Source organism: Salmo salar, chromosome 09 (assembly GCF_965601325.2).
Source record: "Salmo salar chromosome 09, fSalSal1, whole genome shotgun sequence".
NCBI lineage: Eukaryota > Metazoa > Chordata > Actinopteri > Salmoniformes > Salmonidae > Salmo > Salmo salar.
The window spans coordinates 39365607-39382521 of NC_138299.1; the positions used below are offsets into that span (position 1 = coordinate 39365607).

General features: G+C 47.8%; 1 protein-coding gene across 1 annotated transcript in view; it reads left to right on the forward strand.

The window, feature by feature from the left end:
• LOC106611291 (pleckstrin homology domain-containing family H member 1) overlaps positions 1-16915 on the forward strand; it is a 67555-nt gene that overhangs the window by 30256 nt on the left and 20384 nt on the right. The window contains exons 3-13 of the mRNA XM_045723629.2: positions 480-542; positions 864-1013; positions 1290-1373; positions 1573-1654; positions 2073-2659; positions 4696-5187; positions 5356-5565; positions 6664-6742; positions 8530-8615; positions 8734-8881; positions 9032-9171. Of these exons, the coding sequence (XP_045579585.1) occupies positions 480-542; positions 864-1013; positions 1290-1373; positions 1573-1654; positions 2073-2659; positions 4696-5187; positions 5356-5565; positions 6664-6742; positions 8530-8615; positions 8734-8881; positions 9032-9171 (2121 nt within the window). The remainder of the gene's footprint in view (positions 1-479; positions 543-863; positions 1014-1289; positions 1374-1572; positions 1655-2072; positions 2660-4695; positions 5188-5355; positions 5566-6663; positions 6743-8529; positions 8616-8733; positions 8882-9031; positions 9172-16915) is intronic.

Consider the following 16915-nt stretch of genomic DNA (forward strand, 5'->3'; position numbering starts at 1 on the left):
GGTTTTGAGGAATTGGACTCAGAAGGTTGACAAACCAAAGTTCCTCCCTACTCTACCCCCTCTCCCCCTCCCCTACCACCCACAGTCACTCGCCACTCACCTTTCAAATTTCCTGTGAGGGGGACGACGCTTAAGAACTATTGTTGTGGGGGATTAGTGAGTTTGTGTGTGTGTGTGTGTGTGTGTGTGTGTGTGTGTGTGTGTGTGTGTGTGTGTGTGTGTGTGTGTGTGTGTGTGTGTGTGTGTGTGTACTGTGTGTGTACTGTGTGTGTTACAGACCATAAATATGTCTGAGGCATGTCTGTCCACCATGGTAGTCTATAGATCTAACAGAGGAGTCTGTGTGCTAGCCTACATTGCAGACACACACACACACACACACACACACACACTGGATTTTCCCGTGACCCCCTTCAACCCCATACTGAGACAGCTGACCCGTAGGAAGAAGTAACCATGGCAACCCTTTTGTCCCCTAGATGCAGGAGTTGGAGCTGAGGGTGACAGAGTCTGACCAACGGGCTGAGAGTGCTGAGAAACAGGTACAGTACAGTAACAGTCTGCCAACCACATTTTACAATCACAGCTTCTGTAGGCTTGAGTAGCTTTCTCTCTCTCTCTCTCTCTCTCTCTCTCTCTCTCTCTCTCTCTCTCTCTCTCTCTCTCTCTCTCTGTGTCTCTCTCTCTCTCTTTCATCATTTCTGCACTTCCCTCTCTATAACAGTTGAGGCTCATCTTGCAAACTTGATTTAGTCTCCTGCTCTACTGAGGGTTCCAGAGTCCATTTGTTCCCACCTATCTTGTGAGTGTGAACATGTGTGTGTGAACATGTGAGTGTGGACATAGTTGATGATGTATTACAGATCCATGTCATGGAAGAGAAGCTGAAATATGCAAACGTACAACCCAGCGAATCAGAGAACTCAGTGTTCAGAAGGTACCAGGACCTGACGAATCAGGTGCAGGAGAAAGATGCAGTGATAAAGAGATTAGAGGTGCAGCTGGAAAAACAGGTATGGAAGCTATAGAGTGAGACCTAAATGGTATCCTATCCCTTAGACAGAGCCCTATGGACCTTGGTCAAAAGTAGTGCACTGTATAGGGAATAGGGTACAATTTAGGATGCACCCATAGATAAGAAACATGGAAGACACATTTCAGTTGAATGCATTCAGTTGTACAACTGACTAGGTATCTCCCTTTCCCTTATTATGTCCATTCATGTTCATAATATGTACTGTAGGTTATGATGAGTCACTAACCATGAACCGTGTTTTCTTGGCCTCTAGATCTTAGTCAGAGCCCAGGAGGCTAAGATCATTGAGGAGAAGGCTGCTAAAATCAAAGACTGGGTTACGTTTAAGCTACGAGAGGTAAGCGTAGCTCGGATACACTATGTACTGTGACATATACATCCTATAGGGACCAGCCACGTCAAAGATTAAGCTTTCTTTGCATTAGCTCAACGTAAACCCAAACCCAAACCCAGCTTATGATCAGTGGTTAAAGACAAAATAACAGTTAACCCCAAACTGTCACTAATTGTCATCTTCTTTCTGCGCTGTGTTTCAGATGGAGATTGAGAACCAGCAGCTGAAAATGTCCAACCTGAAGCAGGCAGAACAGATTATGATGCTGCAGGACAAACTGCAAGGTGATCCACAGGAACTTTAGTTCATCTACCCAGCACCTCACCCTCTGAGAGTACCACGCTCCATTTTAACAAAGCAACACCCACAGGCCTTCGACGCCAGCCAGCTGTTATCACAGCATTAACAACTGTCATCACATTTTTCAATTGTTATCCACCTAAAGTCATGCAAATGGTCTGGTTGAAGTGGCATAGGATCTGTACGAGTGGGAGTATGTAGATGATGAAGAGGGGCCCAGCATAGAGCCCTGGGGCACACCACAATCTATGTTACTTTAATAGTATCAAAGCCTTATCACCTTAGTGATAGATGATTAGTAGTCAAGTGTGGGCCTATGTTCTACAGTACATGTTGTTATATTGTCAAAGGTTGCTGTTGTGTCTCTACATTGACTATATTTTGTCCCCTCTTGTCCAATAGCTCTCCTGGAGAAGCCTTCATCCCCCCTCCCCCCCACCTTTCCTTCCACAGACACCCACCAGGGACCCTCCAGCCCTCTGTACCCCTCATGCTGTCCTGGGACCTCACCTGTCCAGGAGGAAACAGGCTGGGGGAGACAGACAGGTCCAGGGGACAGAGCAGAGCAGCCCTGTAAACCCAGAGGGGACAGAGGAGACACAACAGGCCACGGCACTGTGACAGTAACCCTGCCAGACACTCCCTCTCTGGGCAGGGAGGCTGGGGCTGGACCTGGTAGTCCTGTTCCAACCACTGGAGGTCAGGACCATCCACTATGTAGCGCTACTCCCAGAGATCACTCCGCGGACGAGCTCAACAGCAGGTTCCGCTCCCAACGTCTCCACTCTTCCTCCTCTTCCTCTTCCTCCTCCTCATCTTCCTCTGCCTGTGAAACAACCCACGGGGGTCCCAAGACCCCTGATATCCCTACCTCCACCCCCAAAAACCCTCTCCTCTGCCGCTCTCCATCTAACTCCCACCCCTTCCAGACCCACACCCAGCCCCTGGCACTACCCTCCCATACTGGGACCAGCATGACCCTACCCAAGGTGTGTTAAGTTCTATGTATATCTATTTATGTATATATACACTACCGTTCAAAAGTTTAGGCTCACTTAGAAATGTCCTTGTTTTTGAAAGAAAAGCACATTTTTTTGTCCATTAAAATAACATCAAGTTGATCAGAAATACAGTGTAGACATTGTTAATGTTGTAAATGACTATTGTAGCTGGAAACCACATTTTTTAATGGAATATCTACATAGGCGTACAGAGGCCCATTATCAGCAACCATCACTCCTGTGTTCCAATGGCACGTTGTGTTAGCTAATCCAAGTTTATAATTTTAAAAGGCTAATTGATCATTAGAAAACCCTTTTGCAATTATGTTAGCACACCTGAAAACTGTTGTTCTGATTAAAGAAGCAATAAAACTGGCCTTCTTTAGACTAGTTGAGTATCTGGAGCATCAGCATTTGTGGGTTCGATTACAGGCTCAAAATGGCCAGAAACAAAGACCTTCTGAAACTCGTCAGTCTATTCTTGTTCTGAGAAATGAAGGCGATTCCATGTGAGAAATTGCCAAGAAACTGAAGATCTCATACAACGCTGTGGACTACTCCCTACACAGAACAGCGCAAACTGGTTCTAACCAGAATAGAAAGAGGAGTGTGAGGCCACGGTGCACAACTGAGCAAGAGGACAAGTACATTAGAGTGTCTAGTTTGAGAAACAGACGCCTCACAAGTCCTCAACTGGCAGCTTCATTAAATAGTACCCGCAAAACACCAGTCTCAACGTCAACAGTGAAGAGGCAACTCTGGGATGCTGGCCTTCTAGGCAGAGTTGCAAACAAAAAGCCATATCTCAGACTGGCCAATAAAAATAAAATATTAAGATGGGCAAAAGAACACAGACACGAGACAGAGGAAGTCTGCTAGAAGGCCAGCACCAGAACCAAAAATCTCAAATTTGGACTCATCAGACCAAAGGACAGATTTCCACCGGTCTAATGTCCATTGCTCGTGTTTCTTGTCCCAAACAATTTTCAAATCAAAATCACTTTATTTGTCACATGTGCCAAATACAACAAGTGTAGACTTTACCGTGAAATCCTTACTTACAAGCCCTTAATCAACAGTGCAGTTCAAGAAGTGTTTAGAAAATATTTACCAAGTAGACTAAAATAAAAAGTAATAATAAAAAGTAACACAATAAGAATAACGAGGCTATATACAGGGGGCGCCGGTACCGAGTTAGTGTGCAGGGGTACAGGCTAGTTGAGGTAATTTGTACAGGTAGGTGGGGGTGAAGTGACTATGCATAGATAATAAACAGCGAGTAGCAGCAGTGTACAAGAGGGGGGGGGGTCAATGTAAATTGTCCGGTGGCGATTTTATTAATTGTTCAGCAGTCTTATGGCTTATGTCTCCCTGTAGCGCTGTCTTAGGTGTCTCACAGTACGGACATTGCAATTTATTGCCCTGGCCACATCTGCAGTCCTCATGCCTCCTTGCAGCATGCCTATGGCACGTTCACGCAGATGGGCAGGAACCCTGGGTATCTTTCTTTTGGTGTTTTTCAGAGTCAGTAGAAAGGCCTCTTTAGTGTCCTAAGTTTTCATAACTGTGACCTTAATTGCCTACCGTCTGTAAGCTGTTAGTGTCTTAACGACCGTTCCACAGGTGCATGTTCATTCATTGTTTATGGTTCAAGGAACAAGCATGAGAAACAGTGTTTAAACCCTTTACAATGAAGATCTGTGAAGTTATTTGGATTTTTACGAATTATCTTTGAAAGACAGTGTCCTGAAAAAGGGATGTTTATTTTTTTGCTGAGTTTATACGTATATATATTAATGTGGCCCTATACACCTGTAATTATGGTACTCTCTCTCCATTCCTTGTATTTGTACACGAGCCGTACGATTATTTTTACTGTTTGACTGTTCCAATGTGTGATGGCCGCTCTGGAGTGGGATGTTATCAGTCAGTAAACTTAGTTGAACTTGAACCTCATCAATCAATCAGTCAATCAATCAAATGTCAATCAATAATGTCATCTATCTTTGTTTGTGAACTAACAGGTGCGGACGCCTCTGACCCCACGAGACAGCATCCAGCTGGTGAAGAAACACTACAGTCAGCCCCAGCCTGGAGGTGTGGACCGGCTGCACCACCTCAACGCCCCCAGTCAGCCCCAGCCTGGAGGTGTGGACCGGCTGCACCACCTCAACGCCCCCATTCAGCCCCAGCCTGGAGGTGTGGACCGGCTGCACCACCTCAACGCCCCCATTCAGCCCCAGCCTGGAGGTGTGGACCGGCTGCACCACCTCAACGCCCCCAGTCAGCCCGAGCCTGGAGGTGTGGACCGGCTGCACCACCTCAACGCCCCCAGTCAGCCCCAGCCTGGAGGTTATGACCGGCTGCACCACCTCAACGCCCCCAGTCAGCCCCAGCCTGGAGGTGTGGACCGGCTGCACCACCTCAACGCCCCCAGTCAGCCCCAGCCTGGAGGTGTGGACCGGCTGCACCACCTCAACATCCCCATAGACATCATGACTGCTTCCAGCACCCAGGTAAAGGGGTGAGCATGCTCAACTCTATCCTGTGGTGTAGAAACAGTGAGAGTGTGCTTAAAGTCAACAGTCGGTCACATGACAACGATAAAAAGGTACCCGGCTGCACTCAGTTGATGTAGTTGCAATTGAAGTAATTGCTTCTTTTTTCATCTTTGCACCCTGCAGAGCCTTGCGTCTCCCTCCACCTGCAGTCACTTCCTGGTGGAGACAGATATAGATGACGGGCTGCCTGACAATATGGAGGGGGTGGTAGAGGGGGCAGAGGGTCCTCCCCAGGAAGGAGTGTCGTTTGTTGGGTTGGCTGAGGGTCTGGAACTGCTGGATCCGGAGGTTCTGAAACCCCCCACCCCACCTCTGCACCGCTTCCCCTCCTGGGTGAGAGAGAGAGAGAGAGAGAGAGAGAGAGAGAGAGAGAGAGAGAGAGAGAGAGAGAGAGAGATCCAGCTGGTCCTGGGGCTGAGTTCACAAACCTGTTCTACTAACACACTGAAGCGTCAGGACCAGAACATCCAATCAATCAGAATAAACCAAATTACAACACAGTCAAAACAAAACTACTTTGCTTATTGGGAAGCACAAACACAAAGCAAAATGCAGTGCTATCTGGCCCTAAATCGACAGTACACTATGGCTAAATATTTGACCATGGTTGCTGATCAAAACCTTAGAAAAACCTTGACAAAGTACAGGCTCAGTGAGCACAGCCTTGCCATTGAGAAGGGTAGACACAGGAAAACCTGGCTCCCTGTAGAGGAAAGGCTGTGCAACCACTGCACAACAGCAGAACCTGAGATGGAGCTGCATTTCCTGACAAAATGTAAAAAATATAAAACAATTAGAGAGTGTCATTTCCCCAAATTTGAAACCCTTATTCAAGGTTTCAAAGGCCTCTCTGATGAGGATAGGCTACCCGTCCTGTTGGGGGAGGATGCAGAGAGCTGTGTGTTGACAGCGCACTACATTGCTGCATGCCATAAGTTGAGGGACAGTGTCTGACAGACCAATAAACCTGCACATGTTCTCTACTGTATGCTTATTGTTATTGTTGAATGTATGGTTATTTTGACCCTTGGTTATTGTTGTTACTGTTGTCCTATTGACAATTATGATTCTAATTTTATTATTTATTTTTATATTGTAAATATCCAAAATAAGCTTTGGCAATATGTATATTGTTACGTCATGCCAATAAAGCGAATTGAATTGAATTGAATTGAGAGAGAGAGACAGAGAGAGAGAGAGAGAGACAGAGAGAGAGACAGAGAGAGAGAGAGAGACGCAGAGAGACAGAGAGAGAGAGAGAGAGACGCAGAGAGAAAGAGAGAGGCAGAGAGAGAGAGAGAGCTGGTGGAGTGTTCTTTGCCATAGTCTCATATCTGTGTGTGTGTTCCTGTTGTTGTGAGCAGTCAAAGTCATGTTATAAAACACACATACACATACTCATGCTTACACAATGATCTATGTGCTCTACAGGAGAGCCGTATCTATGCTGTGGCCAAGTCAGGGATGACAGTATCGGAGGCAACCGCAGGAGCCAGAGGTCCTGGTCCAGGTGAGTTGCCTACCATGCTGATGTTGGAGAGGACTGTCTGGAGGAATCTCAATTGCAGTTCCTTGTTTCCTCACGAGGAATCAAGGAATTGCAATTGAGATTCTGTGTCTGTGGTGGAACATTATGGGGCCTGTCAGTACTCCTTTTGATGTCACATCTTCCTGTCTGAGGGGGTGACACCTGTGCAGGTGTGATCTGGGAAGCTTTAAGGAGCTCTTTAAAGAGATGTTTAAGAGCAGAACCCTGCTTTTTAATCAGCTGTGATGAAAGGATAGGACGTACACACAGTAAGACAGACTATAATTATATACTGCTCAAAAAAATAAAGGGAACACTTAAACAACACATCCTAGATCTGAATGAAATAATGTTATTATATACATTTTTCTTTATATAGTTGAATGTGCTGACAACAAAATCACACAAAAATAATCAATGGAAATCCAATTTATCAACCCATGGAGGTCTGGATTTGTAGTCACACTAAATTAAAGTGGAAAACCACACTACAGGCTGATCCAACTTTGATGTAATGTCCTTAAAACAAGTAAAAATGAGGCTCAGTAGTGTGTGTGGCCTCCACGTGCCTGTATGACCTCCCTATAACGCCTGGGCATGCTCCTGATGAGGTGGCGGATGGTCTCCTGAGGGATCTACTCCCAGACCTGGACTAAAGCATCCGCCAACTCCTGGACAGTCTGTGGTGCAACGTGGCGTTGGTGGATGGAGCGAGACATGATGTCCCAGATGTGCTCAATTGGATTCAGGTCTGGGGAACGGGCGGGCCAGTCCATAGCATCAATGCCTTCCTCTTGCAGGAACTGCTGACACACTCCAGCCACATGAGGTCTAGCATTGTCTTGCATTAGGAGGAACCCAGGGCCAACCGCACCAGCATATGGTCTCACAAGGGGTCTGAGGATCTCATCTCGGTACCTAATGGCAGTCAGGCTACCTCTGGCGAGCACACGTCTGTCACGTGCTCAGTGTGAACCTGCTTTCATCTGTGAAGAGCACAGTGGCGAATTTGCCAATCTTGGTGTTCTCTGGCAAATGCCAAACGTCCTGCACGGTGTTGGGCTGTAAGCACAACCCCCAGCTGTGGACGTCGGGCCCTCATACCACCCTCATGGAGTCTGTTTCTGACCGTTTGAGCAGACATATGCACATTTGTGGCCTGCTGGAGGTCATTTTGCAGCTCTCTGGCAGTGCTCCTCCTGCTCCTCCTTGCACAAAGGCGGAGGTAGCGGTCCTGCTGCTGGGTTGTTGCCCTCCTACGGCCTCCTCCACGTCTCCTGATGTACTGGCCTGTCTCCTGGTAGAGCCTCCATGCTCTGGACACTACGCTGACAGACACAGCAAACCTTCTTGCCACAGCTCGCATTGATGTGCCATCCTGGATGAGCTGCACTACCTGAGCCACTTGTGTGGGTTGTAGACTTCGTCTCATGCTACCACTAGAGTGAAAGCACCGCCAGCATTCAAAAGCCACCAAAACATCAGCCAGGAAGCATAGGAACTGAGAAGTGGTCTGTGGTCACCACCTGCAGAACCACTCCTTTATTGGGGGTGTCTTGCTAATTGCCTATAATTTCCACCTGTTGTCTATTCCATTTGCACAACAGCATGTGAAATTTATTGTCAATCAGTGTTGCTTCCTAAGTGGACAGTTTGATTTCACAGAAGTGTGATTGACTTGGAGTTACATTGTGTTGTTTAAGTGTTCCCTTTATTTTTCTGAGCAGTGTACATCTCGCTGCATCACAAACATCTCATGTTTTCTGCAGAAAAACCACAGTACCCTGCCGCAGGACCATTCACTCACCTGATTTACAAGAACATCACTGTACCCGTGTATACCACACTGAAAGGGGTAAGTACCGTACTCTACAGCAGCTCCAACTGTGTCCAACTGACAATAACATATCCACTCCCTATGGACTGTGGTATGTGCTGAGGAATATCTAAAAGTGTCTTCTGTCTGTCTGCAGAAAGCCACTCAGATCAGCAGTGTGCCCCTGCATGATGATGACTCTGGTTCAGAGGATGACAGTGGCTCTCTGGCCAGCCTCAGGACCTCCACCCTGGGCCCAGAAAGGAAGAGCAGCACCCCCGGGAGCCCCCGTGCCGTCAAGAGGGGTGAGAGGGTTTACTTTACTTTAATTCTTTTTTTTTGCACACTTTAAAAAGTACAACAATATAACATATAACACAAGGTACGTGCAAATAAGCTGTGAGTCAGCTGAATGACCTGTTCCTGTTTGGACTTCTGACCTTTGATCCCTCCAGGTGTATCCATGTCATCCATTAGCTCTGAAAGTGACTATGCCATCCCTCCTGACGCCTATTCCCTGGAATCTGACTACTCTGAGCCAGAACACAAAGTCCAGAGAACATCTTCATACTCCTGCGAGAGCCTGCGAGAGCCTGTGAGTGACCATTTACAGTCCGATATGGTGCAGTACGGTGCCATGCACTAGCCACAGTAGAATATAAGACACAAGGACCCCTTCTACTTCACTGGAGATACACTAGGACTCTTCAGCTGTACTGAGCAGCTGTAAAGGACAACATGAAAATAAACTATCGGTTGAGACTTCTAGCTCACTCAGGAAAAAAAAAAAAAAAAAAATATATATATATATATATATATATATATATATATATATATATATATATATATATAAATAGATAAAAGAGAAGCAAATGGGTCTGATGTGTTCAATTAAATGGGGAACGAGTGATTTCTTTAAGTTTCTTAGATGCTCAGATATGTTACGTTATGTGCGCATGCGCAGCTTCACTAGAGACTTAAATTACAGCACCTGGTAATCACTTGACCGCAGACAATCATCAGGAGCACACAGCCCGTTGGTATGTAACTGCGAACTACTCAGTCTAGCATTAATGTTTTAAGTCACTTATATGTTTGTGCACTGAACGTTTACCTCACTGTGTCGGTGTTAGTTGGCCGGGAGTAACTTGTAGCTCGCTGGGTGCGGTAGCTCAGCGACCCAGATGCTATATAGCATTAGGCTAATATTATCAGCCATTTGCATTGTGCTGATTGTTCGGAGCACTCTGCTGGTTTCTGGTGGCGGTGGTGATAGCGGTGGTTTGGTTCGGTGATCCATGGTGGAGTGCCGCATTATGTTGCGTTTGTGCGTGTGTAAAACCTTTGGACGAGGCATGTGGTGGCATGGGTTCTGTGTCCTGTGACAGCGTCCATAACAACCTGTGATGGCAGAGTCACTGTGCGCATGCTCCTCTGGCGCTGGGCATTCTGGGTGATGTAGTCGGTGCTGTTTTAAGCCAGATTTGCCACATCTTTGATGGTGTTGCAGGCTTATTTGATTTTCATTATTTACATTATTATTATATTACTTGAATAATATATTATATAATATATCTGAACAATATATTGTCATTATTTGTTTGTTGTATTTGAGGTTTATGACCTGTGGTCATTTGATTTAAAATAAAATTAAGGACAAAACACGAGTCATGACATTGTGTGCTTCCTGGTGAGCCTTTTCGGAGGGCTAAATAACAAAAAATCCGTACAGTCATAAACCACGGTTCTCCTTTTACATGGATAATGCAAGGGCTAGAACATTCGTCACGAGACTAACTTCTGATAAGCAAACAGTCCACCCATAAAGCTGTCTGCTCATCTGCTGACTTACTAGGCAAATCATTAATGAGTGAAAGCCAAGAAGAGGATAGAGTCTACAGTTAAAGGACTACTTAAAACCCAGTTCGCAGAAAACACTTGAGCTTGAGTAAAACGCTAGAAAAGTTGGCAAGATGGCAGCATCAGAGGAGGAGCTGGAGAGGCTAAAACAGAAGCGGTCAGCAGCCCAGACTGCGTTCACTAGAAGAGCCAATTACCTCACCTCCAGAGCTAGTGCACTGGGGTAAAGTGAAATGAGAAGTGAGTGGAGGAACTTTAAAGTGGATCACTCCAGAGTCAGAGATGCAGGGTTTGAGTATGCCACGGCCCTGAGAGAGGTGGACGATGATGAAGCCAAAAAGAAGGCGGAAAACATTGATGGAAAAACAGCAGAATGTGACTGTAAGTTTGATGAAACTGAATAAATCATCCTGATCAGCTTCTGGACAAGGTTCGCTGAGGCGGAAATTACCACCCTCACTGAAGAGGCTGGATCAGCCATGGACCAGGCCGAGGACACCGACCACCACCATATGACCAGGAGGGAATGTGAATTGATTCATAGGAACCTGGAACGGGAGGTCTACAACTTCGAACGAGGATTGGATGAGTGGAAAGATTTGATCCCTCGGTCCAAGGCAACAGATTCAAAGGACCAGATCCGGAAGTTGAAGAAAAGGCGTGAAAACTGTGGGATGAGTGGGCATGGAAAGGCGGTTCTCAATCCGACGACGAAGAGATACTGGGAAAAGTGACAATTGTGGAGCAGGAGGAGCCAGTTGGGACTTACAACTACAGGCCCCAGATCAGCCTAGAACGTGCACGCTTGCCCATGTTTGCTGGTAATATGAGGGATTACTACCGCTGGAAAGCGTAATGGGAGGACTTGCAACGTCTGGGAAACCCTCATGGATTGGAAAATGTGAGAAAATTCCATCTCTTGGGAAGCCTAGATGAAAAAGTCAAGAGAGACCTCGTATTGTCCAGCTGTGGATCCACCAACGACGTGTTCAGGATCCTGGGCAACAAGTACGGAAATAAGCCAAAAATAGTGCTGCTGATTGCACAAGAAGTGCAAGGACTTTGCCCCATCAAAGGAAACCATCCGAGGAAGACAATCGAACTTATTCAAGCCGTGGAGAGAGCTCTTCGTGACCTACAAGTCTTAGGGGAGGAAGATGCTGTGAAGAACCGAGTGGTTGTGCAGTCGATTGAAAGTAAGCTTCCTGACTCCCTGAAAGAAAAGTGGTTAACACACAAAAATGACCCTGGAAGCGGGTTTTCACCACGCAACCACTTTGACTGTCTACTGCAATACTTGAAGAAGCAGGAGGACATTCTCGAGGAGCTAGACCAGCTACAGCCTAGCCCGGCGGAAAATACTGAGAGGTCGAGCGAAAAGAAAAAGGAAAGGAGGGCATTCACCAGAGCCACATCAGGAAACACCCTAAAGGGCGCTCAACCAAGCTCATGCATCACATGTGGAGACAACGAGCACGGAGGTAGGCTGTTCGCCTGCAAGGTCTTCAAGAAGCTCAATCTGACAGGCAAGAAGGCTCAGCTTAGGAGAGCAGGAGCATGCTTTAAGTGCTTGCGCCTTCATGGTGACGATGGCGGCTGCACACAAAAGTATCTATGCTCAAAGGATGACTGTCAGAAAGAGGGCTCTTCAGACCACAATTACTTGCTCTGTCCAAAGTCACAGATCAAGAAGAAAGAGGAAAAGAGCGGAGAGCAGAGCAATGCAAAATTGGGGAAAAGGGGGCTTGGACTAACCTACAAACAGGAGGAGCTCCTTGCCAAACTTTCTCCAGAGCTGCGAGCAGAGTTCAAAGAAGCCTTTTCAAATAAGATCACGACAAAAGTGTGTGCTAGCATTGGTTGTGAGCCAAAAGAGTGCCCTGTCATAATGATGCTGTTGGATGTGACGACAAACTCTGGCCAGCTAGTCGGTACGTTGATTGATCTCGCTTCAGATACTAATTATATCTCTAATAAAGCAGCAGAGCGTCTCAAGCTAAATGGTGAGATCATTAAGTTGATTGTCCAAGGTGTTGGGGGGATGGAGAAAACCATTACTACCATGAAGTATACCCTGAGGCTGAGAGTAAAAACTCCCAGAGGTACAATAGCAGAGCACAAACTCCTCTGTTACGGCTTGGAAGATGTTGCAAAGGTGAACCAAGCTGTCACGCCACAGCAACTGCAGAAGTTCTTTCCAAATGTTCAACTCAAGGATTTGGTCCGGCCCGAAAAGATCGACCTGTTGATTAGCCACAGGGAGGGTTGCCTGGTCCCACAGCCAGTCAGAGTAGTTGGAGACCTCGTCCTCTGGGATGGTCCCCTTGGGAAGACTGTTGGTGGAATGCATCCTGACCTCTTTGAAGTGATAGACCTAGCAGTGCACAGGTCTGAAACACATTTCGCTAGGTCAATGAGAACAGCTTCAAGGGCGTACAAAGACATTATCGTGAAGACGGGAGGACCCAGTGGAGTTTCGGTGGAAGAAGAAGACACAATCCTCCGAAACACTGCAACTACCAACAAATACGTTTTTGAATGGTTCAAGTGGGACAGTATTGGTGCCGCCTGTGATCCTCAGTGTGGTGGCTGCAGATGCGGTAGGTGCCCCCCTGGAGGCAAGGAAATGACCCTAGGAGAGGAAAGAGACTTGGAGAAAATAAAGGAATGTCTCACCTACGTGCAAGCTGACAAGCACAGCGAATCCCCTCACTGGGACGCAGCTTACCCGTGGAAAGGAGACCCCACAACGCTGCCTGACAATCGACGTGCAGTGGAAGCGACCTTTTTAAACACTGAGAAACGACTGGAGAGGGAGCCGGAATGGAAGGCTGCGTACAGAGAGCAAATCCACGATATGGTCTCAAGAGGGGCTGCCGTTAAAGTCACCCAGGAGGAAATCGATAGCTGGAAGGGACCTAAGTGGTATATCAGTCATTTAGTTGCTCCTAATCCTCACTCAACCACTACCCCTGTAAGAATTGTCTGGAACAGTAGCCAAGAATTCGTGGGAATAAGTTTAAATGACCTACTGTACAAGGGTCCTCATGTCCTAAATCAGATAAGGGGCGTGCTTCTGAGATTCAGGACTGGGTTGTACGCCGCCCTGGCCGATGTGAAAAAATGTTACAACTATGTCTGGCTAGAAGACAAAGAAGTACACCTCCATCGATTCCTCTGGAGAGACAATCCTGAGGAGGTGATCGAAGTCTTTGCTGTCGTCAGGGTCAACATTGGCGATAAACCTGCTGGTTGTATCGCCCAGGTAGCAATGATAGAAACAGCCAACTTGCCCCAGTTTGCAGCCATGGTTGAGGAGCGCAGAGTTGTGGTAGAAGATAGTTATGTGGATGACATCTTGACGTCCCACAATGACTTGCAGATACTGGAGAAAATCACCAAAGGAGTGGAAAAGATCTTAAAGGCTGGAGGCTTCTCCCTTAAGCCATGGGTCTTATCAGGCCAAAGTGGGAGGTCCGCAACCACAACTGATGCCAGTATCAGTAAGACAACTGTGAGTGTGCCCAAAACGCTGATGTTACCCAACCAGGTGCGGGACGAAGTGAGCAAAGCACTTGGAGTCGGCTATGAACCAGAGACCGACAAGCTTCGTGTGATGACCTCTGTAAATTTCTGAAGAAAGAGAGGAAAGATGAGAACAGGAGTCGATTTGCGCGAAGAGGAAGTCAGAGGTAAAACTCCAAACCCATTGACCCGTCGGATGCTGCTAAGCCAGATCGCTGGATTCTACGACCCCATTGGTCTTGCCACACCTGCAAAGCAGAAAGGGGTTATGCTTGTGAGAGAAGCTTACCAAGAAGCGAGTATAAGCAGTCCAGTTAAGGACACTTGGGATGACCCACACTCACCAAAACTACGGGAGGCTTCCATAAGACTCCTCCAAGAATATGTGAGACTTGCCCAGATCAGGTTCGAAAGAAGCCTCACACCAACTGGAGCCATAGGCCATCCAATGGGAGTCACGTTTTCAGATGGGAGTGAGGCTTCCTACGGCGTGGTGCTCTATCTCTGTTGGGAGACGCAGAATGGGGTCATAGTGAGGCTGGTTGAGTCAAAAGCAAAGCTTACCCCTCTCAACCAGAAAGGAGACGTGATTAAGGCAGAGGTATGTGGTGCTGTCTTTTTGATCCACCTGAGAAAATACCTTGTAAAGCACTGCCGCATCAAGGTCGCACGCTGGGTCCACTTCGTAGATAGCCAAACAATCCTGGGAGCAATTCACAAGGATAGCTATGGCTACCAAACTTTCTTCGCTAACCGCATCGGAGAGATCCAGAAGGTTGGACCAGTGGAAGACTGGAGGTGGATTGAGGGCAACCTGAACATAGCAGACATTGTCACAAGGGGAGCAACTCCTGAGGAACTCGATGAAGGGTCAGAGTGGCAACAAGGCCCAGAGTTCCTGAGTTGGCCTGATGCTGAGTGCCTGTGAAGACGGCCAGTGAGATAGTGACCAGCGTGGCTGATGACGTTAAAAGGTTGCAGAGAAGAGCGTTCTCAGCTGTAGTCACCAGGTCTCAGGCAGAAAAATTCTCAGGCCGCAGCAATACTGATGTTGGGGCAGACTTGCAAGACTCCGCACCGCGACCGCAGATGAAAGACCAAGGTCCAACTCCAGCAGTAGAGAGGCCAAGGAGGAAGCCCTGGGGTGTAGCTCTAGTGCGCCTTGTCGGGCCCGAACGATTCAGTAGCTTGTCTAAATTGTGTGGAACAATCGCCTGGGTTCGAAGAGCGGCAGAATCCTGGCTGAGGACAAGCTACCAAGCCTCGAGCTCAGCAAACTGGGAGGTGAGGGGGCCCAGGCTGTCTGTGGGAGAGAGAACAGCGGCTTTCCAAGACCTAGCCCTTGCAGCCCAAGACGGCGTGAACTTTCAGGATACAACCTTAAACCGCCTTGTTGTGATGAAAGATGACAACAATGGACTCTTACTTTGTGGTGGTAGAGTCCAGTCTTGGAATGAAGACGGAACCGCTGTACCCTTAATCCCGTTCCGGTCGAGGCTGGGGGCCTTGCTTGCGAGGGAAGCTCACGAAGCGAATCATGAAGGGGTGGCTGCCACACTGCTGCACACTAAAAGAAAGGCCTGGGTTGTGCAAGGTCGGAGGACAGTAAAGAAGGAGGTCAACAGGTGCATCACTTGCAAGAAGCAAAGAGCCCGGCTGTGCCAACAAGTGATGAGCGCTCTTCCTCAGGAACGTACCAGTAGAGCGAACCCATTCAAGTATACTACACTAGACCTCTTTGGACCCTTTGAAGTGAGGGACGCTGTTAAGAAAAGAACCAAGAAAAAGGTCTGGGGATTCGTGTATTGCTGCATGACTTCCAGAGCCGTCCATGCTGATCTCATCGACGACCAGTCTTCTGAGAGCTTTCTTCAGGCCTACTCCCGGTTCACTGCTCTGAGGGGGCATCCCAAAAAGCTATGGTCAGACAGAGGCACAAACTTCTTGGGAGCCAGGCCTGCTCTGAGAGAGCTACACAAGCACCTGGCCTGTTTGCAGAAGGCATCCGTTGAAGACAAGGCTGCCAGAAATAGCACAGAGTGGCAATGGAACTTTCATCCTGCAGACTCGCCACACAGGAATGGAGCAGCAGAGGCAGCTGTCAAGCTCCTTAAAAGAGCTCTTAACAGTCTTGGCGGAACAACTGGCTGCTACACCTGGGGGGAGTTCCAGACCCTTCTCTACTCTGCAGCCAACTTGACTAATGAGCGACCCATCGACGCCAGGGCACAGGAACAAGAGGACTCAGTGGAGTACTTGACCCCCAACTCTCTTATCCTGGGGCGCACCAGACAGGGAGGTGACATACACGGAATCGACATGGAAACCCGCTCTTGGCGCAGGCTGAGGGCTGTCCAGGCTGGAGTCGACAAGTTCTGGAAGAAATGGAGCGAACTGGCAGGACCAAACTTGTTCATAAGACACAAGTGGCACTGAGCAGAGAGAAGTATCAAGGTTGGAGACGTAGTCTGGATTGCGGACCAGCACGCTCTGAGGGGGCAGTTCCGGCTCGGCCGGGTTGCTACAACATATCCAGACGAGAAGGGGGTTGTCCGGGATGCGGACATAACAACCTGCATGGGTCTTCCTGCTCCCATGGTTCCCAGGGCCCGGAGAAAGGACTCTACCATGCACACGAAAATCGTAATTCGCAGGGATGTGCGGAGGTTGGTGATCTTGATTCCTGCTGAAGACCAAGAGGAGGTAAGATAAGTCCTCGCCATGGGTACCCAAAGACTGTGACTCTGTGTTCTTTGCTTAGCTAGCGGGTAACCCTGGGAGGCAACTGAGTGCTTCGAGGGCAAACCTACACTCAGTAGGAGGAAAGGTGGTGGAGCCTACCTCCTTAGTTAATACATGTTTGTTTGTAAATGCCTACAAAGACTGGACTTTAGTTTGAAATTCTCACTGAGAGACTCAAGAGACTGTGCCCTCCTTGGATCTTCGATCAGTCG